Genomic DNA, 24,423 nt, shown 5'->3' with positions numbered 1-24,423 from the left:
GAGACAAAGGAAGTAAAGATAGCTAAACCATATTTGAGGGTATGAACTTTGATAAACATTGTAAAATATCAAAGCCACAAAAGGAAAAATAGAATCCATTGTTCGCTTATCAGATTATAATTTTAGGAATTTTAGGAATCTGCAGAAGTTTAAGAAGTGATGGCTAAAATTATTTCGCAGTTAATTTAGAGTAATAAATGTACAAGCTTTAAAGTTGCTTTATTTTTTGACACAGAAATTACATTCCTAGGAATTTATCTAAATAAAATAATGTAATAAGAAATGTACATGATAATAATCATATAATCACAACATTATTTACAATAATTTCAAAATAACATTATTTATGGTAACTTAGAAATAACAAATATTTCCAACAAGAGATAATTTGTTAAGTTAACCTATACGACCATAAATTAATGTTTTTTCAAAGTAGATTTAGTTGTGTGGGAAAATAAACATGGCATAATGTTAGGAAAAAAAGGGGACAAATTGTATGTATAGCTTAACCCAATATGTAATTAAAATATGTACATATATTTAACTATGTGAACTTAAAAAAATTTTAAAAAATTTTTTTCAATTTCAGTTGACATTCACTATTATATTAGTTTCAGGTGTACAGCATAGTGGTTAGACATTTATATAGCTTACAAAGTGATCCTCCCAGTAAGTTTTGCACCCACTTGCCACCATACATGGTCATAACAATATTATTGACTATATTTCCAAAGTGTACTTTACATCCTTGTGACTATTTTGTAACTGCTAATTCATACTTCTTAATCCTTTCACCTTTTCATCCAGACTCCAATCACCCTCCCATCTGGCAACCATCAGTTTGTTCTATTTATCTATATTGACTATATTTCTAACGTGTACTTTACATCCTTGTGACTATTTTGTGACTGCTAATTCGTACTTCTTAATCCCTTCACCTTTTCATCCAGACTCCAACCACCCTCCCATCTGGCAACCATCAGTTTGTTCTATTTATCTATAAATTTGTTTCTGTTTTAACTACGTGAACTTGAAGAACAAGAAAGTCTCAGGAAATAAACCATTATGAAATACACCAACATGTTAGCTGTGTACATGATGGAATAGTACTATGTTTTTTATTTGTTTCCCTAAACTTAATTATATTTCAAATTTTCAGCAAGTATTTTTTATGTTATTTTTTAAAAACTGATTTATCACTATTTCTATTTTTAAAAACTGTGATTTATCACTATTTCTATTCCCAATTTTTCCTTGTCAAAGGCAAACATTTAAAAGTATTTAATGTGTATCTTTTGTCTATGCCTTTGCAAATGTATTATTATTTTGTGTGCCTATATTTTTAATTTACTTCAATGTTGGTTTTATTCATTCAGCACTTTGATGTTATGTGCACACTGAATATATTTTTCTAATTGCAGACTTGTTCTTCGTAATGTGCACCCACCACATTTTAACAATTGGGTTTCCCAGGAATGCACATCCATATTGCCTCCAACAACCCCAACACCATTAAAAAAATCCTGCAGACTATTCTCACTAATGTCCCCCTATGGACTGATAGGAGAATCACTACTTCAAAGAGGATAAGGATATTTAATCTAGATATTGCCATACTGCCCTCCAGAATGGCAGTACCAATTTACACATTCTTGGAGGGGGTTCTATAAAAATCCCCACCTGTCAGCAATTGGCATTATCCAGCTTTCTCATTTGTGCCAAACTGGTACAAAGTAACATCTCGCTTTTGCTTTAATTTGTATTTCTCTGATTACTATATCAGTTTGAGCATCTCCTTATATCAGTATGAGGTTCTGAGACATTCTTTTTTGTACAGTGGTTCTCCATACCCTTTGCCATTTTTCTGTTAGGATTATTATCTTAAATGTTGATACATGCCAGTTAACAATTCCTTTAGAGTTTTAAATATCGCTACAATTATAGTGTCTACCCAGTTTTCTGTGTGTTTTGTAAAGCAGGAAAATTTCAGAATTATTCTTCAGTAATGGTAAATTTTACTCATAATAGTAAACACTGCTAATATTTATTGAACATTTATAATGTGCCAGATACTGAGATAAGCATTTTATATATCATTTCATTGTTATTACTTCCATTTTACACATGGGAAACTAACTAGATCAATGCTTTAGGTAAGCAGTCGAGTCAGGATTCATACTTGGGCTCCTAGGTACAGAGGTAATTTGAAGATTGCTGTCCCATACTGCCTCTTACCCCATATATCTGAACAAACTATGAAAGGACCCTTACCCAAAGGTATCATCTTCTCTCCACCACCCCTGTAATTCTCCACCGACCCCTCTGTAATTCTCAAAATTAAATATTCATTTCTGTAAGGGAAATCATTGTAATATGCAAAAATTTCCTTAACTAAAAATATTGACTCTTGGATACAGTAATATATTAAAGGGTTACTATAGTAGCTGAATTGACTTCTTACATTAACAGCTCTCACATTACAGAAAGGGATTTGAGGCAGGTGAATAAAAAGGGTTCCCCTTCTCTCCCACCCTTACAAGTCCACAGGTTGCCTGTTTTCTCCCCTTCTTTGACTATTCAGAACTGTGTCAACAACTTGAAAAATGAATACGTGGTTGATCTTTTATCTCACTTAATGAGGTTAATCCCATTATTCATAAAGATAAGGAGATATGGCATTCCTTAAAATCTGATTTGTTTTAGGCAATGATGCAGAAGATAGAGTCCTAGATAATAAGTTAAAAAAATACCGTCTAATTGCAGAAAGAAGATGAGTTTGACTGATGATACAATCACTGTTTTCTGGGTATATTGGGCAATTGATTGAGTCTCTTTTATGAGTATATGCAAAAATGAAAGGAAACAAGAAAATCTGGCAAAATTCAGGCAAAAAACCTGGATACTATGAATTAAAATCTGGCTGTGTCACATACCTGTTGTGAAAAAGGTGAGAAACAAATTGCTAACTGTGCAAAATTTTATTAAGCACTCTATGGAGAGCTCATGGACACACAGATTAGACTACGCAAAAACCGGAGAAAAAACACTCAGATTGCTTTGCATATTTTTTTTTTTATATGATTCGAAGTTAAATAGAAGTATTTGAGAGAGCTGGACTATTTCTGGTTTGACTTTATTATTAAGGTATAGTCCATTCAAGAGCCCAACTGAAAACCTAGAGGGCTAACCAGGTCCACTCCATTTAGGTTTGCCCTGAATTCCGATTTTTGTCTCCACAGTCCTATTAAGCTGCTGAAAGCCCTACTCAGCTTCTCAGCTGAAGCTTTCTCCTCAACTTCTTGGCATCCCTGTATCATTTTTTTAATTAGAAAATGCCTTGAGGGCAAAGGAGGCCATGCCCAGGGCTTCCATTCTCATTGGAATTCAAATCATCTCAGTTTTTGTAATTCTTTAATGCCTTGCAATATTATTTTTGTTTTAATTTCAGACAACTTTTCTAGTTGCTTGCATTGTGAGAGTTGATCTGATGCAAGTTATTCATCATAGCTGAAAATAGATGTCTTCAATATCCATTAAAATTAAAATTATATATACCTTCTGACAGCATTTCCATTCCAGGATTTTATCCAACAGATAAATTCATACATGCTCCAAAATATATATACAATGATATTCATTCTAGCATTATTTGCAATAGAAAAAGACATAAAAGAAATCAGTAAAGAATAAAATCCATCTATAAACAAAAGATTCAATATACTATCCATGTAATAGAAGATAATGATGCTCCAATTAAGGTAAAAATGGATAAACACATGCATATATATTTATATATGCAAAAATGTTCTTGAAGAGATATATTAGACTAGAAGAATGGTTGATCTGGGAAAGGACAGAAAAACTGGGGACTTGGATTTAGATTTTGGAGTTAGAAGATTTTTCATTATTTTATAGTGTTTGAGTTCATTTTTTACATATTACATGCCTTAATTTTATGATAAACATTAAAAGAAAAATAAAACATAACATGAAGAGTGCTACATTCTAGGATATAAAGAAGAAAATGGCAGCTCAAAGGAGGCTTACTTAAACAAGAAAACCTCACAGTATTAAACTCTGAGTTTAGACTTTAAGGATAGATTAGATTTAGTTGAGTGAAAGAGAGATAAAGCATGCAAAGAAGGGAAGTGGAACGTGGCAGCAGGAGGAAATATTCACTCTAGGAAAACCATCAATAGTTCTAAATTGATGAAAGATAGGGTGGATGTAAGAGACTAGCTAACTGTCAAGTCTCATTTTCCCCAAGGACAGACCGTGCCATGTTAAGGAGTTTAAATTTTATTTTGAGGCAATGGGAAGCAACCTAAAAGTTTATAAAGAAAGTGTAATATGATCGGAATTTGTATTGATATATATTATGATGGCAGAAATGTGGACAATGGGTCGACAAGGGGTAAGTCAGGGAAGAGAAAGACTTGAGCTATAAGACTGCTGTTTTAACCTAGGGCAGATTCTGACACAGTGATAGTGAGGATTAAAAGAGATGGATAATAAGATATTAAGAAAGTAGAATTAAAAGGACTTGGGGTCTTACTTATGAATAATGGAATATATGATATCATTTATTACAATTCACTTTTTTGGCTTGGACAACAGCACCCTTCATTGTCAGTTAAGAAATGTTCAGTTCTGCACAGTTAAAGTTGAGGTACTTGAGGACATTTAAGAGTTGACATCGGAATGCATATGTCTGGAGCATACAAATACAATAGAAGAATAGACTTAATTGTCATAAGAATAAAATTGGTAGCTGAAGTCATCGGAGTATTTAATATCATCATAGGAGGAAGGCTATGGATGGAACCACAACATATAAGGAGTATAATATATACGGTAAGCCCCAACAGGAAGCTAAGAAAGCACTCAGAAAGGTTTCATGAGTGAGTAGTATCATAGAAGCCAAGGGATGACAGTTACAAGAAGGTCACTCTTTCAGAAAAAATCAGAAAGACAGGACCTCAAGTGCGTGGTTGGTATTGATGAACTAGAAGATGGTATTAAGGAACTAGATGATATCTTTGATCACTGTGTTAGAATTGCCTGGTGCTTGTTTGAAGATTAAATTCCTGGTTCTTCTGAACTGAAATTTCTCGGGATGGGAAAAGAGCATATGCATTTTTAATAAAGTCCTCAGTAAACTGTACCCTCAGTTCTGAAATCAACTATGGCAGATGGTAAACTTGTAAAGAACAATGATCTAGTTTGTTCAATTCATTATGTACACATAGTGCTCACCACAGCATCTATTACACAACAGGTCCTCAAGAAATGTTAAAGAATTTAAAGATGAGAGCAATGAATGGATAGATGAACAAAAAACTGAATGAAAGAACTAAACTTTGCCAAAATCTTGGCAAGATTATTGGAGCTTTTATTCTAGTAGGGAGGGGGCAATGCGCAATAAATGTAAACAGATATAAGATACTTCGCAGAGACTGCATTACCTGGGGGAGTCAATGACAGCATTTCTAAGGAAGTGGCATTCGAGTTGTCACTTAAATTACAAAAAGCATTGACCATGAGATGGTCTGAGGAAAAAACATTTCAGGCAGAGGAAAGTCCTAAGAAGAAAAAGAATAATGAAGTATTTTTAAGTAATGAAGAAGCATATGTGGCTATGACTCAATGAATGAGATAGAGACTGGTAGAAAATGGTCCTGAAAAATTGATAGGATGCTCATTACATAGGGTCTCATTGGTTGTGATCTCTCAGGAGTTTAGATGTTATTCTAATTGTAATGAAAAACCATTTAAATTTTAAACAGAATAGTGGTATGATTTCATTTACACTTAAAAAAAATCATTCTGGCATCTGTGTAAATAATGGCTCATAATAGGGCAATGGTGGAAGTAAGTAAGCAGAACAATTAGGGGTTGATGAAGTATTCCCCACAAGAGATGATTATAGTCTGGTGGTAGCAGCAGAGACAGTGAGAAGTGCATGGATTTTGAATATATTCTGGAGACAGAGCAGAAAGATCATGTTAATGGGTTGGATACAGTAGGTGCGGGAGAGGAGTCTAAAGGATTTAGGATTTTAGCCTGTAGGCAGTGAAGACTCATTTAAAGTTTTGAAGTGAGTGAGTGACACAATTTCAGTGAATATATTAGAACAATTATCTTGAGGCAGTAAGCAAAAGTAATTCTTTGAGAAATAAAATAGAATGTAGAGGCAAATTTGAAGATATCTGTAATACCTTAGGCCTGAAGTGACAGGTACCTGAATTAAGGTGATGACAATGGGAATAGCAAAAAGTAATGGATACAAAGACCACAGTCAAGTTTGTTGAGATTTAATTTGTGGTGCCTTTGGGCATTGAAGCTTAGCAGAGAAATATGGACCAGAAAGATTTGGGAGTCATCAGAATAGAGACAGTAATTAAAGCGTGTGAGTGATCGAGATCACACAGAGAAAGTTTGTATAGTAAAAATGGAGCCTAGATTAGAAATTGGCAAAAGAGACTAAAAGTGACTAGATAAAAAATAGGAAAACTAGGAAAGTGTGGCATCATGAATGCCAAAAGAAATATTTCAAAAAGAGTGTTTATAACTGTCAAATAAGGACTAAAAACTATCTACTGGGTTTGATAAAATCTAATTAGAGGTGGAAGGAGAAGCCAGATGCCAGGAATATGAGGCATTTACAACATGAAGAAGTACTGACCATAAGTACAAAAAACACTTCCCAAATTTTTGGATTTGAAACAAGAAGTGCCTAGAGAAGTAACTAGAGTTGAGAAAGGAAATCTTTAGAACGAGAGAGGTGGCATGTTCCAATACTGATGTGAAGGAGTAATAGAGAAAAGATGAAGATATTGAAGGGGGTGGGTTGATTGTAAAGTCTCTAAGAAGACAGGTGTAGATGGGATTCAGAGCACAGGTAGGGGGTCAGCCATATACAGGAGGAGGAACACTTCTCCCCATTACAGGAAGCAAGGATATGTGTGGGCAAAGGTAAATTAGTAGACATCATGCTTGGAGACGGAGAGATTTCTAGTATGATGGCTTCTGTTTTATCTGTGAAGAAATATGTCATCTATTCAAAATGAGGAGAAAGGTAAAAATTTTGAAATTTGAGACTAAAGAAGGCATAAAAAAGCCATTGTGAAGAATGAGTAAAGACTTTTTCTAGAGAAACGTAAGATTGCCAGGCCATGTTGAGGAACTTGCTTAAGTTGAATAAAATGATTTCTGCATTTTTGTGTTTAAACATCCTATGATAATATTCACCTTAATTCATAATCAATATCTTGGCAATTCCAAAACCTTACTTGCCTTTTCTACAAAGAATCTCTACATGCTTGAAATCTGAACTCATAACTTCAAATTCAAGAACGTGTTTACAGAAAGCTCCTTTGTCAAAACCATAGTCTCTCATTTCTGAAGGTCTCTTTCTTTTAACCCTCTAAATTTAACTTCATTATTTATATATGTTGTATTGGCAGAAGCAAAATTAGTCTGACAGTAGTGAACAGATTTGAATGTAGATACAACGCAGGCCTTAGAACAAACTGCCGTCAGAAGACTCCTATCAGAAGGGCCCAGAAAGCAACCATGTCCATTAGATAGACTTAAATAAATGACACCAAATTATTTAGAAATCAAATATAATTTATCACAATTATATTATCATTTCATTTTTATTTTAATCTTTACTATTTCCCTGGCATCTAATAGGTACTTAACAATGCTTAATGAGAGACGGAATTAACTTTTTAGGGATTCCTAGGCATTTGGTACATATTGATCGAAAAACCGTAAAATAATCAAATACAGATAACTGAAAGAAAATGTGAAACCCATAAAGTTAGTGAAAAGTGTAATTGCTGACAGTTCACATCATAGACAGTGCTGATGAATTAAGAGCATAGGAGGGAAAAATGATAACTTATTAAAGGAGATCAGTTCTTTCACAGAAGTTGGGTTATTTTCTTTCTTCTATTATGATTGTGGAATAAAAAAACTCTAATAATTACAGTATTCTAGTTCATGAAACACTGCCATACTATTAATAATATTTGCCTTGAAACTCTAGTAAAATACAACATAGTTAATAAAAAAGAGTGAAAATAACTAAATCTTTCTTTAATGTTTAGAACACATTTAGGATTTGACAATGATAAGGACTAAAAGACTATAACTTGAAATTGGGAGATAATTTCTTTACTATTCTGAAAATTTATTTTCTAATTAGTAAAAGAGGTTAGAATAGATAATCTCTAAAGATAGTTTCCACTCACATTTTTGATGAAAAAAATCTAATTATGAAGACTATCAGATACATTAGGAATATAGAACTTTTTGTATAGCATAGAATGTTCATTTTAATAAAAGTAAACTTTCTAACAGAGCAATTTCTTTTTAAGTATAGTTTGCTTACTCTTTTATAGCTAACAAGCTGATAATAATTTTCACAATTTATTTTAGACATTTTCATACCCATAAGTTTTTTATAAAAACACATCATGAATATATCTGAGTTTTTCTAGAATAAAATTGATTTTATAATTACCATAACATGGCACTTATTTTTTCCACCCTTTACATGCTTATATTCTGAGTAACATGTAGTAGAAATTCTTACCTCTAAGAGATAAGGCTCCATTTGATCCAGGGTTTTTCCAAGATGCTTATTTGGATCTAAACCTGCCAAGAAAGGTTACAAAAATTTTTTAAATAAATATCTAATTGTAAGTTTAAAGACACATTCCCTTCCCTTGGCCTCTCCTCACCTAGGAAACCAGTATGTGTGTGTTTTAAATTGCTTTGATCCTAAAATAAAATGTACTTTGCTAATATTTACTTTCCTATTCCCCTAGAGTAACTGTTTTTCTTGCTCCTGAAAAATAAGTTTCCTTCCAATTCATTTAAATTGTACCATGTCAACTATCAGATGCATTGTTTCAATTCTTTTTTCCTTTTTGAGGACTTATAAGTAGGATAGAAAAAACCAAGTATCATTTCAAAGATATGAAATTAAAAGCCTTGGTATTTTAATTTTTTTTTAAGTCATGGACAATAGTGAGAATTTTCTGATTTACACCTATTTTATCTAAATTTCAAACATCTTACTTAGAAAATAAGAGTAGAAAACAGAACAGTGGTAGACTGTTAGGCCTACATAGTTAATTCACTTAATAGTGGTATATAGACACAGATAATTGTATTATCAAGTTAAATATTTCATTTTGATGGCCAATTGTGTGACAATGTATTTTCCAAGGAAAGACAGACAACTCTGAAAAATCATTATGTACCAATAGCATGTGCAATAGTCTCTGATAAAGATGTTGAACCATATAATGATATATTAGAGTGTATGTAGGTGATGGAGTATAGGTGAATAAGTATGGGCAATAAAAACTCTTCCCACAAACCAAAACTAACCTGCCAGGAAAAAAAAAATCACATGCCACAAGTCGGCTATGAAAGAATTCATTTTAGATATTTACATTCATAATACATGTATGTATTGGCTTAGCTTCATTTAAATAGTTATTTTCATTTATTATTGGTTCAAACCCTTTATTTTATTAATTACACAAACTGATTAATAATTGTCTGCTTCTAGTTGGATGCCTTTTTTATAATTACATATCAGAGTAATAAAAAAGGAGTCAGGTAAAAACTGACTCTTCTGCTGCTGAGTGATAAGTAATGGTAAAGCCAAAAAGCAAACAACTGAGGTTTGTGGCAGATTATTTGAGTCAACTCCTTTCACATCAATCTCATTCTCATGGTGTATTCACTAAAATTAAAATTCCAATTGGCTGGGTGAATACACAGATGAACCAATTGTTAACTTTGTCCAGTTATTCTATTCCCACTAACCATTTTGCAATTCAATGTTTAAAATGAAAAAAGTAAATGAAATACCTTGAAACAAACACCCATGTAACTACTACCTAGATTTAACAAGCATTAACATCTTGACATCTTTCCTCCACAAACTTTTCTTGAAAAAAAAAATACCACAAATACAACAGAATTTCACAGTATCTCTACTCCTAATCAATCTATTTCCCCTACTCCTTTCTACATGGATAATCACTCTTTTAAAATTGGTGAATTACTTCCTAACGATGCTTTTATAATTTTACTATGAATGTTTGTATCCAAAACAATATTTGGTATTGTTCATGCACATTAAATTTTTACATAAATTATATAATTTTCAACTTTTTTTTCCAATTCACAATGTTAATGAGATTTACTGAAATTGATTGCTGTGGGTCTGGTCCATCCATTTTAAGTTGTAGTATATGTCGTTTGATATATCATTACTTATCCATTCTCCAGTGGGTGCGGTTTGTTTCTAATTTCTATGCTGCCACTAGTATTTTCTATACGGCAGCAAATATACTTTTATGTGAGATAGAAGAGAATATATATAATCACCAAGTCTATTAGATATTGCCAAATTGCTCTCCAAAGGAGTATTACCAGTTTGTACTTCCACTGTCATAGAAATAGAGTTCCCATTTCACACACGTAACAATTTAGTGTTGTCAGATTTTTTAATTTTTTTATCTGAGATACACATATATTATGCATTATATATGTATATATAACATGTATATAATATACATATACATTATACATACACAGACATATACACACATACATATAATTGTTTTAGATACTAATTTTAAATTTTCTGATTACTATTAAAAGTAAGCCCTTGTTCATATTTTATTGCCCATTCGTTCAGGTTTCACTTCTGCGAAATGCTTATTAAGACCATTTACCCATCTTTAATGTTGAGTTTTATCTTTTATTTGATGATTCATCATTTTTGATATATTCTGACTGCTATTCCTTCATCATTATGGGTATTATAAATGTCTTCTCAATCAGTGGCTTCTCATCACAGGTTTCTTTTTTTATTGGGGGAGAGTTTTTTGATAAACATAGGCTTTTTATTTTATAGTAGTCAAAAGTATTGTTATTTTAAATGTTTACTTTGTATTATAATAAACCCTTTTCTGCTCAAGGTCATGTTAGTCTCTTATATTTTTTTTTCAGTTTTAAAATTTTACTATTCACATTTAGATATTTAATCCATGCAGAATATACTTTTGGCTATCATATATGGAGTATTATAACTGTATTTCTCATTTATGGATAATAAGTACCGTTTATGGAATCCCTTCCCTACTGATGTACATGCCACCTTTGCCAAACACAACGTTTCTATTTATATGTAAGTCTATGTCATGTCACCTACAATTTACTTTAAAATACTTCAGCATTATCAGTGCAATATGCAAGTGTCTGATGCAAGTGGTTGACAACTAACAGACTTTAATCAAAACTCATAATCCCAGATGTTACAGCTTCTAGTTATCTTTATCTTAGATCAGCAAGGGAAAGTTTGCTAATTAACATATGGCTATTAGAAATTAATTTTCCTTGTGAAATTTCTTTAAACAACAAATTATATAGTACTTAGTATGTGCAAGGCCCTGTTATAAGTGCTCTACAAATGTGAACTAACTGAATTCTCATAACAATCCAAAGGTAGGTATTTAGGTAGGTAAAAAATTAGTATTTATCTCATTGGTAGTTTCATTTGCATGTCTTTATTTTCATATGTTAAATGGTCCCCATTTAACATATGAAAAAATCGAGATGCAGAGAAGTTCAATGACTCTCCAAGGTCACCCACTTCCAAGAGATAAAACCAGGATTCAAACCCAGACAGTCTGGCTGTGTGCAGTCCATGTTGTTAACTACCATACTATGCTGTTTCTCTGTGTTGGGTTAAGGATATTTCCATCTATACCTTATTTGTTAAGATTGAGTTGTTGTTTTTACGATCATACTTGTTAAATCTGCTTCTTAGCGCATGAATGAACACCAAATGTTATACTTTGTCCATACCTATTTAGATGTTTCCCCAACATCTTCACCAATACTAGATATTATTACATTGAAAACTTTTGCCATTCTGATAGAAAAATTAGTATTTATCTCATTGGTAGTTTCACTTGCATGTCTTTATTTTTGTATGATTGAGGCTGAACATGTTTTTCAGAAATTTATGGCCAGATTTCTTATCGTTTTTTAACCATAAATTGATTGTTCATATTCTTTGACCATTTTTCTAATAGACTTCTAATCTTTTTTTAAAATAATACTTTAACACTTGTTCTAAACCAAGGCTATTAGTCCTGTGCTTATCAAATATGTTTTTTCTAGGGTTTTCCATTTGTTTTATGAATTTGCTTAGTGCAGAATACTTTTTTGGTGATTGGTCTTTTATTCTTGATAGATCTTGTCTTATCAAAGTGCCAGCTTTTTGTTGTTGTTTTCAATGTTTCTTCTCCCTTTTCAATTTCATAAATTTCATTCTTACTTTTACCATTTCCTTCTCTCTGCATTTTTGCGTTTATTCAATGGCTTATGTATTTCTAGCTTCTGGTTTTGAAAACTTGATTCATTTATATTTACACATTTCTTATTTTTTAAGTAGAAGAATTAGTATTAAGCTCCTGCCCAAAAAGATTTGGAAAGTGACACTCTTATTGTTATTCAGTTTTCAATATTTTGTCATTTTTATTGAATCATTTAGGATTACTCATCTCAAAACATGCTTATTTTCACTATTTTTGTTGTTTTCTAATTTGATTGCATTGTGGTCAAGACTGTAGTCCATATCGTTATAATTCTTCAAAGTTCAGTAAAGTTCCTTTGTGACTTAGAACATGGTCAAATTTTATGTGTATTCCATTTGTGCTTGGAAAGCATGTTTTTTATCTGTTGAAAGCCAGGTTCTGCAAACCAAACACATAAAATCATAATCACAATTGTTAATTCTGCTGTTCAAATCTTCAATGGCCTTATTAATATTTGGTTTTCATAAACCATCAGTTTCCAATAAAGGGTGGTAAAATCTTCCATTATGATTTTGGTTTTAATAATTTCTTATAATTCTGTCAGTTTTGCTTTATATATTTGACAGCTATGTTATGATATGTATACAAATTCATAATTTCTAATATGTCTTGGTGGGATTATTCCTTTTATCAAGAAGTACTGGCCTTTCGTCTTCAAATATGATTGTTATCTTATATTCTATTTATCGACATTTAACACTCCCTTTCTTTTGTTAATTTTTTCCCATTATTTATTCTCAAATTTTCCATATGCATTTTAGATGCCTCTTTGTAAACTACGCATAACTGAATTTTTAAAAAAATGTATACTATCTTATAAATACAATTTTAAAGACTTGAGATTAACCATGTTACATTTTTTACATTTTATATTATGTCTGGAGTTGGTTCTACAATCTTATTATGGATTGTCTGTTAACTTTTATGTGTTTATTTTCCTTTGCTATTTTTTGCCTCATATTGGATTGAAAAGAATTTTTGTCATTTGTTTTCTCTGATGATTAAGAAGCTGTGACTGATTTTCTACTCTTTCATTAATCACTTGTAATTTTTAACATACATTCAAAACCACAGTATTTTAGTCTAAATGTATTATCTAAAAATTTATGAATCTTAGAATATAAATCTAATAATTTATGTTCAGCATCCCTTTGACTAAGAGAAATTAGCATGTTTTAACCAGACAATAAGGTCTACAATTTCTTATTATTGTGTTAAAGTTCAGTTACATCATTTTGCACAAGAAAAATTAAGCTTGCCAACATATTTTACAATGTCTATGCTTACCATTGTTTTTTATTCATTTCTCCTGAAATTCAATCTATTTCTATCTGAAGTCTAGTCTTTATTTTTTCACTGAAGAGTTATGAGTGGTAAACTCTCCTAGTTGTCATGGTCTGATAATGTCCTATTTCACTCTCATCATTATATAATAGTTTAGTTGTAAAATATTTTTTAGGCTTTAGTTTTTCCTAATGAGATTTATGCTGTCAATCTAATAGTAGTTCCCATATAAAGACTCTTTATTTTCTCTGTGCTATATTATACAATTTTCAGTTTACCTGTGACATTCTGTAATTTTAATACAATGTGTCTAAGTGTATATTTATTTTTATTTATACTGCACAGCATCTAATATGTGCTTTCAATTACAAAACTCCTATCTTCAAGTCTAGAAAATTTTCAACTATTATATTTGTAAATACCGTTTTTCTGCAACTTCTATTCCCCCCCCCCAAAACTATGTCAAATGGCAATTTTCCAATATCCTCCATATTTTTAAATTGCTCTTTAATTCCTCTCCCCCCGCTTTATCTCTGTATGTTGACTTCTGGATGAATTAATTCTTTCTGCTTCACTCATTCTCTCTGATTTGGCTCATCCAGTGTTTATTCTGCCCACTGAGGTTTTTAAAGGACTATATGTTTCATTTCCAAAGTTTCTAATTGGTTATTTTTCACATCACACTGTTGTTGTTTCATTCTGGGTGATTTATTTTTCTAACTGATTGCTTTTTCTTTAATGGGTGCTATGTTTTTCTTTATCTCTTTGAGGTTCTCCCATATATGGGACACTTTCAGTCTCTGTTTCACCACAGAACTGTGATCGTCCAACTGCTTCTGTCTGCTTCCTAACTCTTTGCATTACAGCCCACAGCTTCAGTCATGCTTACTATTTTGTCTTTTAATTTCTAGTTCACAGAGATGTTTATAATATTTCCCAGCACAGCTATGTCTTTTATACTTTTCTTTCATGCATTCATCTATTACTGTCATGAATTTGGGGTGAAAATTTGGAAAACCAAAAAGCATGAATGTACAAGGCCAGCACAGCCAGATGTTACTTTTTAGCCTCTCTTCCAATTCCTTGATTCATATATGTATATACATATATATATGTATACACACACACACATACACATACTTATATACATATATACCATTATATACATCACACATAACATATATATCACACTCAGCATTCAGGCATGAGGTTACACATCATTAAAATCATTTTAAAAGTCTCTCATGACTCAATTTAAGACTTGATATTTCGCATTCTCTATAAGAGTAAGGAAGTAAATAAATGTCCTCCTAGAAAGCATGAAAGGGAATTTAAGAGCATACACTATATACAGGTGGGCACTGGGAGATCAAATTGATGATCTTTCCATTTTCCATGCAGTCTTTTGATTCATTGTAGAATCATCAGACCCCAGTTCCGAATTGTTAAAATATAGAAACAGCTCTTAAATCTCATTTCAGAGAAGTCTGTATTCCATGATGAAGTAATTTAGCTTGCTTTTAGATAAGAGTTAGTAAAACATGTAAACATAAGCCATATTGGGCACAGTTTTTCCACATAAATCTGTGATCATCACATAAGTACACCTTTGTAAAAATTAGTTAATTACTTCACTTCAAAGTTTTTCCGTATTCATATAAATACTTTCAATTTATTTATTCCTAAGTTATGCACTGAAAATGCTATGGAGCTAACACAATGAAAATTTAAAACTTTAAGGAAGATTTTCAAATATTTTCCTGGAATACATTATAGGTCATTTCACTACAGTAGGAGAATACTGTAAAATCATAAAATAGCTAAAATAAAAGAGCTACATTTCCTTTCTCTCAGAGTTAATGAAATAAGCTATTTATATCAGTCTTCGTAGTTTGGTAATGGTGCCTGTGCCATGTTTAGTGAGGTTGGTAGATGATGCTACGATTTATGGTCTGATGCTTAGACATTTCACACAATGCAGATCAATTGGTAATATCATTTCACATACAAAAAAAAAATAGATGATTTCAATAGATATATAAAAGCAAGGGAATGGCAGAGATTGAGAAATAATTTGGACAGATTGTAAATCTATCAGAGGGTTTGTCTAGTGATTTTGGTAGGCTACTTTGCCATGAACAATGCTTTACAAGTTCTTAAGATATTTTTCAAAAAATATTCAAGCTTTAAAAATAAAACTGCTTGTCTAGATTCAATAAAATAGTTTCCATATTCTTCTAAATGGATCTTTCTACTTTATATCAACACTGTATGAAATACATTTTTGTTTCAGGCTAACATCTTCCACTGTACTAAATAATAATGATTGTTTGAGTCCTTTTATCCAGATGCCTTGCTGGTTTCTTTGTCCAAGTATAATCTGATTTTTATTTTTATTTTTCTGTTCATTAGAAAGTGACAAGTCATTGGGGACCTCATGATCACTCCCCATATGACATGCATTTCAGATTATTTTTATAAAATATTTTCTTGAATAAGATCCTGAGATCCCTAGCAATTCAAGCTATTGTCCTTGAGAAATCAATGGCCTGAAGCAACCCTGATCTCTGAGATCTCTTCTAAATCAGTTGAGACTATTATACATGGGATGGTATTAGTAAGGGATGTGGTAGGAAGATTATTCAACATACCCCAGATTATATTCAGATATGAAACTTTTCTCAAGAAATTCTTTACTTCTTAGAACACTGATGATTCCATAAATATTAAACTACATGCAAATGAAAACTTTTTGTAACTTATTTTACAAATGAATGACTGAATATTTAATTTTCTTACACTTCCACATATTTTTTCACAAGTTTCCTCATTTAGAAACATCTTAGCATTGTATGTACAGCCTTTATAATATTTACTTTCTCTAAATGGAACAAGACAATTATTAAAATAATTTTAAAACATGGATCTGGAGAAAGATCACTTTAACATGAAAAAATTGTTAGCTTATCTATAATTATGAAGCTCAAAGATGTTACTCTTTTATCATGTATTTTGGTTTTGGTATTTTCTAACTATTTGATATGCACAGAGAATTCTGACATTCAAGATTTTTCATAATTGAGAATGAAAAGTCAGGGTCAGATTAGCATCAATAAAATATATTTATCATTGAGATTATTTTAATATTATGCTTTAAATGGTTTAGACAGAATCATTTTAAATAATAAAGTCAATATTTGAGTTAAAATTTAACACAAAGCTTAGACAACATAACTTCTCAGTTTAATTTACTTGTTTTATCAAGAATCCACTTATATTTCTAAGCATAACTAAAGAATGATGCTAATATACCAATATATTTGCTCTCAAATGATTCTATTACATAGAATCATCTTAAAGCATAAGAATATATAATAATACCTTAGTAATTTTAAATCTATCTTATACATTCATTCAATTTTCAATTTTTAAGCAGTAGCCATTTAACTGGGAAATGTAGCTAGTCCAAAAAGGCATAATCTTCTCTTTCTTTAAATAAACCTTAGTATCTAGATCCAATAAAATTTCAGCATAATTTGAAAATATCTTTCCTAACCTTTGTAATGCCATCATTCCCATTTTATTTTATATAAAAGTACATTTCTGGTAAAACCCCTTTGCAGGACTGTGAAAAACCTATGAAAAAGTCACAATGGTTTGTGGTCTTTTTCAGTGCAATTCAACTTTATCTAAAAAGCTTCAATTTATCCTTGTCTTTGAAAAAGATGTTTCATTTTTAGAGTCATTCAATTTAGGTGCCTCTTTTCTAGTGAAGCCTGGGTCATGAATGGACATAAACTGTGCTTCACCAAAACCCTAATAGTCTATTCAATTTCCCTCCTGAATCAGTCAGCTGTGGAATGTGAGTCTCAATGTATTATCTCCCCTATGAAAACCTTTATAATCATTGAGATGGTTATATTCATTAATGTCGATATAAATATCAATATCGAAAATATCAATATTAACAAAGACGATTACAATCCATAAGACCCAGGATAATGTTTTATTTAGAGTATATTTTAACTCAAATACATAAATAAGTTACTTTAAGTTACTAACAAAATTTTCTACAAAGTACACAGAAAAATTTTACTGTAACTCCTGATACCTAATCATTTAATCATGTCTTACAGACATTCCTTGATGGAAGCTGGGTGGCTGAATAAACCCACAACAAGACCTAGGCACTGGATAACTCCATGCAGAATTAAGAAATTAATTAGGAGGAAGAACCATAATTTGTAGAGCTGACATCTATTTTACTTTACTTGCATGTATCAATGGGAAGCAATTACAATTCAATTAAAATATTCAATTTTATTACTTTACTGACTGACCTTGAAGTTAATGCCTGTTTTATTTAATTGCATCATCTATGAATAAATGTTAACCCTACAGTGTTATGCCCCATTATTTTCAATGCATTTTTCAACTTCTCAACTGAATTATATCAGTCAATTTATTATCTACTGTCATGAAAGCAAGTGGAGGTTTATTTCTTCAGGTCAGCCCAATATATGATTTGAGAGAAACATCACAAAATGTTTGATAATGCTATTTTTAACGGAGTCAAGTGAAATGAATTACATTCTCATCTTGACTTTTGTAGCCTAGACTTTTACTGTAAAATCAGTAGGTGATATTAGAAAAAGTATAATCACTCTGAGAAGCAATTTCCAAGCTGCCTATAATTCCTGATAAATTCAATGCAGACAGGTATTAAACATCCCATGTATCTTCGAAAGTTAAAACACACACATACATATTTAATAACCTCTTCCTATTTCTATCAGGCTCACTGGCCACCAGAACAAGTAGATTCCATTTAAAAAGTTCTAATGGTTTTGTTGGTAAATATGACTTTTTTTTTTGATCCCAGACTCCAGTTGAGCTCACCATTATTTTATAATTGAGTATTTAAGAAATAAAATCATTAAATTTCTGTTAAAAAGAACAGATGAGAAAGACTGATTATGTCATCTCTAAAGTAAAAATGAGCTCACATAGTTTGAAAGCTGACTATTTGGGGAAAGATTTTATTTCAATTTCCAAATTTTCCATTTCTACAATTAGACCACTAAATGCTTCCTTATCTTAGCATTTAACTGGTTTCTGAAATCTATTTTACTTCAGTGTAATTAATAAAGGAAACAGGTACTTTATGAATTCACTTTTAAAATCCATGGCACCTATGAAATGACTGACCAATAAATCATATTAAGTATAATTATGTAGTTAATGATAATCAATACTTGCTGGTGATAGCCTTATTGGTACTTTTTTTTTTTAACTTTAAAAAAATACTGTATAGTTTTAACATTTAAAAAATGAATAAAAAGTAAAAGATGTGTTTCAAAGAGATTTTTTAAAAGGGGAATTTGAAATTATTTTAGAAATATCTTCCTAATTTTTCACGTACGTTTTCAAGATGATGAGTACTGAAAACTGAAAGAACCATGATATCAGTAGGCAGTATTTGAAGGGGTGAAAGTTGAGGTTAAAAAAGCAGACAAAGCCAAATCCTAAAGAACCTTGTGTTTCATTTTCAAGAGTTTATACTTGAATGTAAGTTCACAGAGAAGACAGAGAAATTCTAAGCAGAGGAATGACACAATCTAATTTGACTTTTAGAAAGATCACTCTAGCATCAGTCTAATTCCTTGGTAGGAAGCGAGACTGGAGTAAAGAAGGCAAATAAAGGGGCTGCTGCAAAGGTTAGTAAGAGAGGGATGTACCAGACAAGGCAATAGGTATGGAAGGAAGGGAATATATTTGAGAGCAACATATAGTAGGTAGGATATATAGTACTTGCTGATGATCTGGGTATGGGGAATAGAGGAAAGATAAAAGGCAAGGATGATTCTCAGGTTTCTGACTTTGATCAAATTAAAAGGTGGTGACACCAAACACCATTTACTTTGCATATAGATAAAGCAGAACAGAAGAAAGCTTAGGAAGAAAAATAAAGGGTAAATCCAGCTTTAGACATGTGTTTGAGGTGCCAGTGAATTACCCGAGAAGAGATATCTAATTGGCAAGTAGGTATATGAAGTTAGAGCCCAGTATAGAGGTTTGGGCTGGAAATACTAATAAAGAAATAGAAGCAACGAGATGAAATTATTCAAGAGACTATGTAAAGTGAGAAGAGAAAATATAGGAAACAGCTCTGATGAATATCCAACTTTAATGGACACTGTAGTTAGAGAGCTGTCCAAAATGCAAATCTAATCTAGTCATTTTTATTTTTAAAATTCTTCAATCATACTTCCGGGCAAGATGGTTATATGAGCACTGGCATCTAATTCTTTCTTTTTCTTCCTGTGATGGTTAATTTTATGTGTCAACTTGAGTGGGCCATGAAGAGCCTAGATTAAACACTGATTCTTTGTGTGTCTGTTTAGGGTGTTTCGGGATGAGACTGGCATTTGAATTGGTGGTCTCAGTGAAGTAGACTGCCTTCTACAATGTGGGTGAGCATCATCCAATCCCTTAAGGGCCTGAAGAGAACAAGGGGCAAAGGAAGAAGGAATCCGCCTCCTTCTTTCTGCTCCAGTGCTTGAACTGGGACACCTCACCTCATCTTCTCCTACCTTCAGACTGGGATTTACATCGTTTGCTGTTCTGCTTCTCGAGCCTTCGAACTTGGACTAAATTATACCGCTGGCTTTCCTGGATCTCCAAGTTGCAAACAGCAGATGGTGAGACTCTTCAGCCTCCATAATAAGGCAAGCCAATTCCTCACAATACATCTCTTTTTATATCCTATTGGTTCTCTTTCTCCAGGGAACCCTGACTAATACATTTGCCCTCTCCATTCCAAACTCCACTGAAATGATTGCTGAATAAAGGAAAAAGAAAATATCAGGACTGAAACTATCTAGAACTTGAACTAAATTCTGCTTGAGGGAAGATAAAATCAAATTCAGAAGAAAGGCTGTCTTAAGACTTTTCCATTGAAAGACTAACTTTCTAGGAAAAGAAGTAAGGGAAATCCTGGAGAATTCTGATTATAACCCAGACCGTAGAACTTGCATTGTGAGATGTAATACCTACCTTGGTTCTTAAGTTTATAGTGACTGTGACCTATAGACACTTATACAAATTTGAGATATCAACCAATACAACAGTAGCTATCTGAAAGATAATTCATTAGAGGACAAGCCCTACAAACTCTATCATACCCTTGCTCTAAGCAGTTTTAATACATAGATGTTAGCCTTCAGCTAGGATAGGATAGTCCTACCTTCTAACCACTGCAAATATAAAATTATATTGGTATTAAGGCACTACACACAAATATTTATTTGGACAATATAGTTATTATGTAGTCTTACTACATAATAGACAAATAGAAAAAGGCTCATTGACTTACCTTTCTAGGAGTTTTCAGTTGTTATATGTTATTAGGAAAGTTGTTTTAGTGTAAGCTCTCTGATACAGCCATATATGTTATTACAGATGGCTAACTTTTATAATATTATATGTTAAAATAAGATCTTATTTATTTGTGAATTTTTGTGTATTTTGCATATTTTTGATTTTTAAAGAACAGAGAGAATTGGAGCTATTTAGTTGATAGGAAGGTAAAAGACAGGTTTTAGAATTATAGTACATACTTCTTGGAAGGCAATATATAATATGCACGCGCACATATGCACACATGCACGCACACACACAAAGTAGCTTTGGGATACACAGAATCTTAATCTATTCAAAATTTCAAAGACCATATCTGTACCAGCACCAAACAGTTATAGGCATAACTTATTTTTAGAACAGCCTGTCTTACCTAATAAAGGAAAAGATGTGTTAGCAATAAAATAAAAAAAAAAGTCAGCATTTATTTCCTCTGCTCTTATAATCTGTTACTCTCCTTTACAGACTGAGCAAAAGGCACTCTACTTACAGATGGGTGGCTGTGGGACTACTAGTACTTGTATTTATATCTTAAGAAAAGATTATATCACATACGCTCAGAATTTGGTATTTAATCCTTGATTTTCGCCCTTTCAATTTAAGATAGATAATTTACAACACATCTGGGAACTGTTAAAAGTGTCAATATTTGATGTTACAATACTTGAGTTATAAGTTTAAAAATTCTGTGCTAAAGTACTTTGTATAAAGGTAGAAATATATTTCTCATAGCAATTAACTATACTTGAATACATGTTAAGTAACCTTTTTTTAAAACAAAATAATTACTTGAACAAAGTTCAGATGTAAAAAAAAAATGTTACGTTAACCATAAAAGATAAAAGAATAATGCAAATTACTTTTAACCTTTACTGTTCAACATTCTTTTCTAGGAAGGCTATTGCAATGAATAATACTAATTATGTCCATTATTATCCAAATGAATGACAGCAGAGCACAGCGTGTAGAAGCAATAATTAATATTCCTTATCTTGGTTCATTTGGGCAGTTATAAAAGAGGAAACAGATTAATGCAACATATAGGAATTACCACAGGTGAGCATGTGTAGTAGAATTCAGCAAATTGGGGAGGCTGCATAATTAAAATTTGTGTTCTAATTAGTATGGGCATCTCTTAATGTTAACCCAGAGGGTGAGACTTTAAAAAATTTATGTTAAAAATCTGAAAACAAAAATGGTTAGCAGCGTTCCAAGAGGCAAGTAGAGAGTTTAAAAACTATCCAGGCTGCTTGGAAGGCAGATAAGGACAATGGCTATGAGAGATATATGTACTGTGCCATTATTTGAAAGGTCAAAAGAAAAATCTGTGGATAGTTATTTTTTTTTTAAACTGGAAACAATTCCATATAGACATTTATGAACACACTGAAATTATTTAGAACATTTTTAAACACGTAACATTTTTTTCTGAATTAAATACCAAAAAGTATATTGTCAAAAAAAGGATGAATCTGAAAAAATTTAAAAGGGCAAAAGGTATCATGAGAACTAAACAGCCAATATGAGTGGCTGGACTAACTGCTGAGTTTTTCCCCATCACCGAGGACTTGCAATGGGGACAGCAAGTTATATGATGAGAAGCAGCAGCGAAGTTTAACTCAGTTTTATTTGGCATTGCCCTTTGCTGTACAGGATACTGGGGAAACGACTATTCCAAGGGCACTTTCTGAGAAAATCAGTGGGGCAGTAGCAGAGAGCAATCTCCTAGGAGGAAATAATAGAGCAACTTGAGAAGTTCCACAGCAATAAATCACCATGACCAGATGGTATTCAACTGAGAGTTTCTGAAGGAAATAAAGTGTGAAATGGCTGAGTTACAGAGGAGGACATGCAATGTATCCAGAAAACCATAAACTGTTTCCAAATATCGCAATTTTGCTAATGTTTTATCTTTTCTGAAGGAAAGAAAAACAATCAAATTAAGATTAAGAGAATTACAGACTAGTGGCTCTCTTGGTGATAATGGAGAAACTGATAGAGTCTAATTAAGAATAGCTTCCTTCAACATCAGGATAAGGTTAACCTGCTAAGGTCAAATCACCCACTGAGTCTATAAAGAGAACGCTGTTTCTCTCCATCCCATTAAACTTATCTGGAAATGTCAATAAAATACTAGATAGAAGTAAACCAGTAAATGAAGCTTTTAACAAGGTCACATGAGACTATTGGGGAAAATAAATAAGCACAGTCTTTGGGAGGAGAGGCCACAAGAGAAACTTCTGTCATTAATTGTAAAACTTGCTAAGTAATGAAAACGAAGTTTCAGAGACGGTTTCTCTTTTCTTCCTCAACAATGGGTTACTTCTTCCAGAAGTATAGATCACTTTCAAGTTTAAAAAACAAACACCCCCCTCTCCCCCCAACACACACACATACACACACACAAATTTCAACAGACAAGAAGCAGAGTAACATGAGGGAGGAAAGGTGTGCTCCCAAATCAAGAAGAAAATAAGACTGGCAGGCAATGGCGACATAAGCATGGAACAAAATTTTTACAAATCAAACAGCATCTGAAAGCCATAATTGAGTTTAAGTTTCTCATCATTGTGCTCTATGTATCAGATTTTAAAGAAAATTAACAAGTAATAAAGTAATGAGACTGGTTTTCATGTGTTAAAATGAGGGCTGTTGCCTTTAAAGTGGTCACCTTTGGACACTATGTACTCATTCCAATAGAAAGTATATGTCTGCTCTTAATCAAGCCATTTCTAAAATTCTCTCAATAGAACTGCCTGCAGAGCCAGTGGCATATTGTTCTGAAATTATCCAATAGTGGCAAAACTCCATTCTTCAAGAGTGGAGCCAGAAGCCATTAGGGGAAGATGGAATTTCTCTTCAAAAGCAACCTTAGCTAGCCCAGTTCTATAACCTCTGATTATCTCTTCTGTCTCTTCATGAAGGAGTAGTATTATCTGGGAAAGAGCAAAGACCATGCAGAGATGCTTGAAGAAATCCACACAAGGGCCTGGGACAACTTTCTATGCCTCTATTTGAGAGCTCCAAACGTTAGACAGTCCCACCACCAAACCAAGATCTGTTTTACTATATAACTTCTACTTGCTTTTAGAATTGTCCTCTGAAGCCAAAGAAAGTACCAGCAGACTTTCAAATGCTATGGACTGCTATAAAAAATCTTGTTCTCTTTGGCCCAGTAACTGGCTGCATTTACTTCAGGGTAAACACATCATTCCTTTAAATAGCTCTCCTAGAACATGACTGCTTGTCCTTTCATTGTTCTGGTCACTCTGTACTCAGTGAATTATAGCTTTTTGTACCC

The 24,423-nt window shown here is 32.3% G+C and overlaps 1 protein-coding gene across 1 annotated transcript in view; it reads right to left on the bottom strand.

Moving 5' to 3' along the window:
* The window catches only part of DPH6 (diphthamine biosynthesis 6), a 138,749-nt gene that overhangs the window by 15,545 nt on the left and 98,781 nt on the right, over window positions 1-24,423 (bottom strand). Inside the window, exon 6 of the mRNA XM_006920514.3 lies at window positions 8,606-8,667. Within this exon, the coding sequence (XP_006920576.1) occupies window positions 8,606-8,667 (62 nt within the window). The remainder of the gene's footprint in view (window positions 1-8,605; window positions 8,668-24,423) is intronic.

The sequence above is a fragment of the Pteropus alecto genome, unplaced genomic scaffold (genome assembly GCF_000325575.1).
Source record: "Pteropus alecto unplaced genomic scaffold, ASM32557v1 scaffold86, whole genome shotgun sequence".
NCBI classification, from domain to species: Eukaryota; Metazoa; Chordata; class Mammalia; order Chiroptera; family Pteropodidae; genus Pteropus; species Pteropus alecto.
This window is presented reverse-complemented; position numbering and strand designations above follow the sequence as displayed.